Raw genomic sequence first — 9,251 nt, forward strand, 5'->3', positions numbered from 1 at the left:
ATGCCACGCCCAGGGGGTCCAGGTCCTCCCCCATTCACACCCAGAGACAAAGCAGGCGACAGGCATACTTACTCCCTGAAGTCACTCCCTAGGGCCCACAGCAGGACTGACCCCAAAAGCCCCACAGTGAGGCAGGGGCACCACAGCCCAGCCAGACCCCAGGGATCCCCGAACGAGGCTCAGGTGGCCGCGGAGCCTCCTTCTTCCCAGAGAGGACGCATCAGCCTGGACCCTCGCTCCCAGCCAGAGGAGGAGGGGCGGGGCAAAGAGCCAGCCAATCAGAAGCCTCCAAAAGTTATCCGCGCCCCGGGCTCTGACCAATCAGCGGGAAGCTTTGAGAGCCGCGGTCGCCGGGCGGTGCAGCCGGGTCGAAGCCCGCAACCTGGTCCACGGAGCGTGGCTTTGGCCATCGAGGGTGCGCAGCTCATCGCGGGGACATCGGTGCCACACAGCCGCCTCCCTCTTTCTGAGGTTTGGAACTTGCCTGGGCTTTCCCACTGCTTGGGAAAGCAAATGTCAGGGTGGACCTGCCAGACCTTGGGGACAGCGCTGGGACAGCGGGTGATGGTTTGCCCCTAGGACCAGGGTAAGCCTGGGCCAGGCGTCTGTCCCTGTCCAGCAGTCCCTGATGGCCCTGCTTCCCTCACCTCACGCTGCCCTCCACCTGCACCGTTTGCTTGTTGAGCTTAGGTCGCCTTCCTTCCTGGCAGTGACCTCTTTAGGACCCTGCAGGCCTCCTGGACCAGGTCCTCCTGGGGACCCACTTCCCCCAAGAAGCCTGCTGTGTCTAAGCCACTGCACTGAGACATAACTGGACATGTCAGGTCAGGCATGGCGCTGCCCATCTGTAATCGCAGCTACTCAGGAGGGAGCTAGGAAGATTGTGGTCCAGGGCCAGTCGGGGAAGAACACCAGACCTCTCTGAAAAACAAACTGAACTCAAAAGACGGGAGCGTGGCTCAAGCAGCAGAGAGCCTGAGTTAGGTGTTCGACCATTCAACCAGTTCTAAACTATTTTCATCACCATGAAGAGAAACCCCGCACCCATTAGGCAGTCACCCCGCCTGCTCCTCCGCGGGCCCTGGCCATCCTGTAGCCCTGCTTTCCATCCTGTAAGATTTGCCTCTCTGGACGTTTCATATAAATGGAGCATTCAGTATGGGGTCTTTCGCACCCGGCCCCTTTCATCAGGGTTCAAGGCTCATCCACATCATAGTATGTAGCAGGCCCCATTCCTTTTTTATGGGTGAGTCGTATTCCATCGAGCTGCTTAGACCACATATCGAGTGACTTCCAAACATTCTCATGAGCGCATCTTAGCTGTACCGGGGGTTCTGTGTGTGCTTACCATGTACCTAGATCCTCCCCCTCCATCCTTCTCCCTCCCTCCCTTCCCTCCGTAAAGCAATCTCAGGTTTCATTGTTCTGGTTTCATACAAATAAAGCGCCTCAGCCCCATATTACCCCCCCACTAACACCCACCCCAAACAGGGCCTGTTTTACATCCCTGCCTGCATTTTCCTAAGCCTATATTCATTGTTCAAAGCAGATGAAATTTTTTTCTTTTTGAGCCAGGATCCTGTTATGTAGCCCAGCTGGCCTCAAACTCGAGATCCTCCTGCCTCAGCCTCCTGAGCACCGGAACTACAGGTGTGGGCCACCACGCCCAGCTAAATAAGCTTATTTTTGTTGGTACGGGGATTTGAACTCAGGGCCCTGTGCATGCCAGGCAGGCACTCTGCTACTCGAGCCACACATCCAGCTGTGTCGAGTTTTTTTGAGATGGGGTCTCGTGAGCTATTCATCCAGGCAGGCCTTGAACCACGGTCCTCCTGCTCTCTGCCTCCTGAGTAGCTAGGATTACAGGCGTGAGTGACAGGTGACCAGCTCAGCCCTAAAACTTTTAGAACTTTTGTAGGGTCAAATTAATCCCCAGTTGGCTGACATGTTTTATGGAAGTACAGTCATTTTCTTTTCATATTCTGAAGCCAGTAACACCACCTTCCCCTCCCCAGCTCAGTATTGTCCCTGTCGGGGCCGGGGAGGACCCTGGCTGTGCGCTGGGGCGGCTGCTGACTGTGGGGAGGAAGTGCAGGGCAGAGCCGCATCCCAGGGCGGCCTGGCAGCCTGGGTTCAGAGAAGGGACCTCTGATCGTGCCAGGGACCCTCAAAGAGTCGGTCAGAGCAGGGATAATTTAACTGTGCCAGGACAGCACTCCTTGTGTGTTAACCACTCAATCCAATGAAAGGTGATCATCCCATTTTCAGACAGAGACACAGAGAGGGTAAGTCACTTGGCCACAGGCACACAGCACTCTGAGGCCACTCAGTCTGGTCCCAGAGTCTCTGCCTTTTTCTTTCCCCTTGGTGATAGCACTGGGGCTTGAACTCAGGACCTCACACTTGCTAGGCAGGCGCTCTTACCACTTGGCCACACCCTGGCCCAAGTCCCTGCTCTTTTAACTCTGGTGGTGGCTTTGCTCAGTGGTCTCCATCTTCTCTCCCAGGAGGCTCCATCTTGGTCCACGGCCTGGATTCCTCCCCGATTCAAAGTCAGAGGCCTGAGAAAAGCCTTCAGTCTGTGTCATGGTGAGCTCCAGGTGACACCTGCAGCAGGGTCTGGAGAACACTGATCACCCAATGGCCCCACCTCCCTCTCCCCAGGTTGTCACCCCAGGCCACCAAGGGCTCCCGCACCTCTGCCTCAGGGAGGCTTCAGTCTTTATCACTGCTGGCCAGAAACCTAGCAGCTGGCCTGACGGAGCCGAGGACTCCGGACAGGACTGTCAGTGAGTCAAACCTCCTAGACAAGCATCTGCCTGGACCCAGCCTCCCGCCTCCTCTTCCTCCTCTTCCTCCCACCAAGCCCAGTGATCTCCTTGCACAACCAAGCTTCCAGTCACCCTGAGTTACGTCAGAGGGTGAATAAGGCCCATCCAGCTCAGTCAGTTACCAAAACCAAGGAGCCCTTTTGAGAATATATTTTAGAGCAAATTTAGATTCACAAACGAATTAAGAGGAAAATGCAGGCTGGGAACAGCAGCTCACCCCTATAATCCCAGCTACCTGGGAAGCAGAGGCTGGGAGGACTGTAGCTTGAGACCAGCCGAGGCAAAAAGTTAGCAAGACCCCATCTCAACCAGTAAGCCAGGCGTGGTGGTGTGTGCCTGGCATCCCAGTTATATGGGAGGCATCCACGGGGCAAAACCTCAAGACCCTACCTGAGAAATAACTATAGTAAAAGGGCTGGGGGGCTCAAGTGGTAGAGCACCTGCCTAGTAAGTGTGAGGCCCAGAGTTCAAACCCCAGTGCCGCCACCGAGAAAACACATTTTAAAAGGAAGGTACAGAGATTTGAACTCAGGGCTTTGCCCCAGCTAGGCAGGCACTGCTTGAGCCTCCAGCCTGGGCAGGTCTATAAAATGACGAGTACCCAGCGTGACCTGACAGCATGGCGTCACTGCCCTGCAAACCCTCCCTGCTCCTCCCCCGCTCAGAGCCACCGTCCCTTTCCGCCTGGTTCCGTGTTTTCTGGAAGCGTCGTCAGAGCCTCAGAGCCTGGGGATGGGCCCAGGGCCTCCGAGCTGCTCCCCAGCCCTTCTGTCATTTGCTGTAGTCACAGGTCTCGCTGCCGCCTCTGTCCGGCTGCCCTTACGCTTGCGATTCTCCCGCCCCTGCCCCCGAGCAGCTGGGATTACAGGGGTGTGCACCCACCCCTGGCATGAGCTTTCTTTTTAAGCCATGAGATGGTCTTACCTGCAGAGCGAGGGTGGGGGTGATGGAGAAGAACCAGTCAGCAAGGGGCGAGTGGGAGGGGTGGAAGATTTCAGCTCAGGTTTTGTCCTTTAGGACACTCGCTGCCATGGCTCTTATCTTTAAACAAAAGGTCACGGGGAGAAACCTGCTCCCTGACGATTGCTAGGGAGGTTGGGAAGGCCGGGGCGGGGTGGGGGGTGACGACTCACTTCTTTGCTGACTTGTTCAATTAGCTGTGTGTTCCTAGGAAAGTTTCTTGACCTCTCTGGTCCTATTTACTCACTGACAAAGTAAAAGGCTGGAAATTACAAGCAAAGGGTCTTTCAGTGCCATATTATACTCAGAGTGGGCTGGCAGAGTGGTTCAGGTGGCAGAGCCTGCCTAGCAAGCAGGAGGCCCTGAGTTCAAACCCCAGTGCCACCAAAAAAAGTACCACGTGCACTCGGATTATCCAATAAGCAAACACCTCGTCCACAGACAAGGAAGCAAATGGATTGACTTACAGAGGCTCGACTTCAGGAGTAAAAGAAATGCAAACCAAAGCAACCTACTGAGCGAGTGTCTAAAAGCCAAACGCCCACCTACCACTGCTCCGCTCTGTAGGTCACCCAGGCGAAGAGAAGGATCCGCCTGCAGACTTCTGCACAAACTCGCAACAGCTTCCTTCGTAAGAGCACGACACTGGAAACACCCAAGTACCCATCTACAGGTGACCGGTTGGACAAGCTGGGGTACGTCCGTGCAATGGAATACTACACAGCGCTGAAAAGGAGCAAGGGCTGAGGGCTGACGTCACAGTTGATGGTTCCAGAAAGGGCCCCCTCGGAACCCGGGCCAGTAGTTCAATCTGAGAATTGCAGTTCCACATCTGCTAAGCGGGGGAAGGGGACACTGTGGACTAGGTGACAGGACGTGCAGGTCTTCCCCGTGGTGCCCACTGCTGCTCTGCCTGCTTCGCCGTGGGCGAATGGGGTGACCCATAATGACTGCCAATTACACTCCTGGCAACCACAAACCTACTAGTTGTCCTTTACTCATTCCTGGTGACAGCACCGCACAGACAAAGGTCAAGTTCGCCTTCCTGATGCTGAGCTGGGGGAGGGCGATGAGCCTCCAGGCGTGCCTGGAAATGGAGGCCCTCGCCTCTTCCTTCTCCCTGGTGGAACCGCACCCTGCGGGCAGCGGAGCTGGGCGTGAGCGAGTCCTGGGTCCCACCAGGGGGACAAAGTGTCCAAGCTCCCTCCTCCTCCCCACAAGGAGGCCTGAGATGAGAGCCCTGGATGGACTTTGAGGACATGACCCTCATGCAAAACCCAGACCCCAAGACACACGCCACATGACTCCAGATCCAGGGAGACAGGAGGAAGGGCAGTGGTGGCCGGGGGCGGTGACAACCAAAGGGACGAGGATCTTTTCGAGGCGAAACAAATGCTAAAATCGACCGTGTCATGGCCGCCAGCTCTGGAAATACCCTAAACCCTGCTGCACTTCAACTGGGGGAATTCTGCACGTTGTCATGCACTGTTGCCTGGGCCGGCCTTGGGCCTCGATCCTCCTACCTCCACCTCCCACAGCTGGGATTACAGGCACGAACCACCATGCCCGGCCCTGGGATTGCTATATTTTTAACCACTTGCTCCGGTCAGTGAGGCACCCCCCAATCCCAAATATGGAAAATGTTTGCTTGACATTTTGCTCAGGCACTCTCAAAGGGGGTGTCTTTGTCCCCCAGGGGACAGTGAGCAACGCCTGGAGATATTATCACAGCTGGGGCGTGGGAGACTGGCCTCTGGTAGGTGGAGGCCTGGGAGGCTGCTGAACACCCTACACTATACAAGGCACCCCACAGTCAGGAATGGCATGGTGTCAAGGGCCAGGAGAAGCGAAGTGAGCACCCTGGTTTGCCCGGCCTCAGCTCCTTGTCTCTGGGCACCCGGTCCTGGAATCTGGGCCATGGAATCGCATCTGTTAGGCTTCGCCTTAGGAATCACACAGTTGCTTTCTTTTCAAAAAGCGTGTCCCAGGCCTTCTGGATGGGTGGGGGCCCGAGGTGAATTTTAGAACTAGAAGGAGCCCCTGCTGTGAGCTGCTCAGCACCCCACATTAATCACAGCTGCTCCACGCCTCCCTTTCTTCACCTGCAAAGCAGTGCTGAGGCTTTCCCTGCTTGAAGGTTCTGGGCGGGACCATATTTGAGGCAGTCATTATTTGTAGGATCATCTTATTCTAACACAAGGAGAGGCCCTAAAATGGCAGAGCTCTTGCCTGGATTCCAGGAACAAGGAGGCCGTCTCTCCTATTTTCTGCCATGTTCTGGGAATGTGTCCCCACCCGGCCAGCTCTCACCAAGTGGTCAGGGGCACCATGGATTCTGTCCCACCATGACCGAGCCTAGCACGCTAAAATCAGCCACCAAGGGCTGGGGATGCAGCACGAGATAGCATTCTCGCTGCACGTGCAAGGTCCTGAATTCAAATCCCAGTTCTGCCAAATAAAAATAAAATCAACCACCAGATCCAGGCCACTGACCTGGGGGCCCACTGGAGTCACGGGCTCACTCGGGCCACCTCGGGACTCTGTGTGCACTGCCCTCATATTAAACACTATTTCATGACTGAGTTGGTGCCAAGAGAAACACAGCCCGGGCTGGGTTCATTAGGATTATCGTCAGGCATTTTTTTTCTTCTGATACAAAAACAGTTAAACCAAAGCCCTTCTGGGGTCCCAGGCCCTGGGCCCACGGTGCCTGGCGTCTGTGGGATCCTGAGACCCTCGGATTTGATCCAGATGGGGTGCGGCCAAGCCTCAAGGTTTTTCATGGTCCCTCAGGAGCCCGGGTGCAGCTGAGGCTGAGCCTCTGGGCTGGCCCGAGGGGAGGACCCCGTAAGGTCTCGCAGCTGGCAACTCCTGCCTGAAGCTGACCCTGGCCAGGTGGTCCACTACCTAGCAGTGCACCATTCCCACCCTGTGAGCGGCAGGGTGACACAGTGGTGGCCCCCCACCCCAGGGCAGCTGGCCTGAAAGCCCTCAGAGGATACTTGCAGGGATACATGAAGGCTTCCCGGAGGAGGCAGCTCTGTCCTTTAGCCTACAGGACACACAGGGACACGATGTCCCACACAGGGCCAAATACTCAGCTACATAGACCCGCCCAGAACCCCTCACAGCACCACACTAAGACACCCACCCCCAACAGACACGACCTCCACACCTGCGAAAACACCCAGAGATCCCCCAACACGCACACTCAGATACCTGACGCCCCCCAGAGCCCCTCACACACATGGACACTTAGACACCCCCCAAGAAAGACACTCGGAGACACCTATGGAGATGTCCACGCCAGACACACACACGCGTGCTCTCACTCGCTCGCTCTCTTTCCCCCTCCCTGGTCTCTGATGGGGCTTGAACTGATTTAAGGCTGTGGACAGAGCATGGCTGACATAAGACAAGGAGGCGACCCTTGGAACAGCAGCAAAGCAGAGCAGGGTAAGCCAAGAGAGGCTCCTGGAACACACGGGAGGCGTCCTGTCTCTGCAGCCACCAGTCACCTGCCAGCCATTGACGAGCTAGACATGACAGTGTGCTGGGCGCTACATCCCCCCCTGCCCCCCCCCCGGCCCCCAGCTCAGGGCTGCATTGTCACATACAGAAGGACAAGACCCCAGCCCACCACCTCCCACTTGGTGTAGGGTGAGGGTTTTGGTTTTTTTTTTTACCACTTTAATTCCAGATGTGAACAGGAAATGCAAACTACAGTTTACAAAATAGTTCTGAAGAACACTTGGCACTGACCACACCCTCCTCTTCTCTCTCTAGAGTCCCTGGCAAACAAGGTGGCGTGGTGAGCATGCCTGTAATCCCAGCACTCAGGAGGCAGAGGCAGAATCACACATTCAAAGCCAGCCTGGGTTACAGTCAAAAACCTTGTCTCAAAAAATATATAAATTATTGCTGGGTGCAGTGGCTCACGCCTATAATCTCAACCGCTCAGGAGGTGGAGATCAGGAGGAGCACGGTTTGGGGCCACTCTGGGCCTTTCTCAAAGGCAGAGGAGGATCACAGTCTGAGACCAGGCCAGTACAAAAATAGGAGACCCTACCTGTCCCTACATGAAAAATAACTAAGGCAAAACAGAGCTGGAGGTGTGGCTCAAGTGGTAGAACACCTGCCTAGCAGGTGCAAGGCCCTGAGTTCAAACCCCAGTACTGCCAAAATTAAATAACACAGTAAGATCAGAGAACAGTGACAAACTTTCCTATTGGGTTTTTCGGACTCTGGCATTGAAATCCCAAGGTCGCCCCCTAACCAGGAGCCTCCTGCCCTGCTCCAATGTCGGCAGGCCCTGGAAGAACGGTGCTCAGGTCAGCCAAGGAACGGAGGCCGCTTAGCCCAGGTAGAGTCTTTTCACTTTGAAGCCATCTCTGCTGCCTCCAGGCTCCCAAAGTGACATCTCATTGGAAGATGTCCAAGCTCTTGCCAGGGCAGCTCCAGGTGGGCACACCTCGCCAGACATGATTTTTGTGACAAGGACACCATTTCTTTTTCTATTCTCTTTCTGGCAGGACCAAGGTTTTGAACTCAAGACTTCACACTTGCTAGGCAGGTGTTCTACCACGTGAGCTACTCCTTCAATCCTAGGACGTATTTCTTTAACAAGCCACACGACATTTCTTCTAAAAGTTAAACAGAATTACTGTGTGACCCAGTGGTGCCACTCCTAGGTATGTACCCAAGAAAACTGAAAACATACGCTAACACAAACGCCTGTAAACAGATGTCCACAACAGAGTGACTTACCGCAGCTAAAAGGTCCAAGTAAGTCAAAAGTCCACTGCAGGGTAATGGGTAAGTAAACCTGCAGGTGTCAATGATCAAGTGTTCACAACCACACACGGTGACCCGTGGGACCCCTACACCGTGACATCCCCCTTCTCACACCTACTCTGTGCAACCCAAAGTTACACAGTAACTCCGTTCCGGAAGATGGACTGCAATTTGGGGTGAAGAGACGCTGGAGTGCTAAGCCCAATAAAAACATTTGTATGTGTATTTAAATAGAGCCAGCCAGTGAAGTATTACTCAGCACTGAAGAGAGATGGGCTGTCCAGACACAGAAGCTGGAATGCATGAGTGAAAGAAACTAAGCCAAAAAGGCCACACACTTTATGATTCCGTCTATTTGAAGTTCTGGGAAAGGCAAATTTAGAGACAGTAAAAAGATGACTGGTCCTGGGTGTGGTGGTGCATGCCTGTAATCCAGCACTTGGAGGTTGAGGCAGGAAGATCACAAGTTTGAGGTCAGTCTAGGCTATAGTGAAACCCTGTCTCAAAAAACCAAAGGCTGGGGGGAGGGCGGTGAAATGTGGCTCAGTGGCAGAGTGAGAGGTCCTGGGTTCAATTCCCAGCACCATTTTTTAAAAAAGAGGAAGAAAATACTAGAATAGGGGACCGTTTTCCTGTACTTCAGAGAATATCGAGAGGACGGTTAAA

The 9,251-nt window shown here is 54.6% G+C and overlaps 1 protein-coding gene across 1 annotated transcript in view; it reads right to left on the reverse strand.

The window, feature by feature from the left end:
- LOC109688732 (uncharacterized) overlaps positions 1-428 on the reverse strand; it is a 75,338-nt gene extending 74,910 nt beyond the window's left edge. The window contains 2 exon segments of the mRNA XM_074060259.1: positions 73-88; positions 306-428. Of these exon segments, the coding sequence (XP_073916360.1) occupies positions 73-88; positions 306-428 (139 nt within the window).
- Positions 429-9,251: the final 8,823 nt, after the last annotated feature.

The sequence above is a fragment of the Castor canadensis genome, chromosome 17 (genome assembly GCF_047511655.1).
Source record: "Castor canadensis chromosome 17, mCasCan1.hap1v2, whole genome shotgun sequence".
NCBI lineage: Eukaryota > Metazoa > Chordata > Mammalia > Rodentia > Castoridae > Castor > Castor canadensis.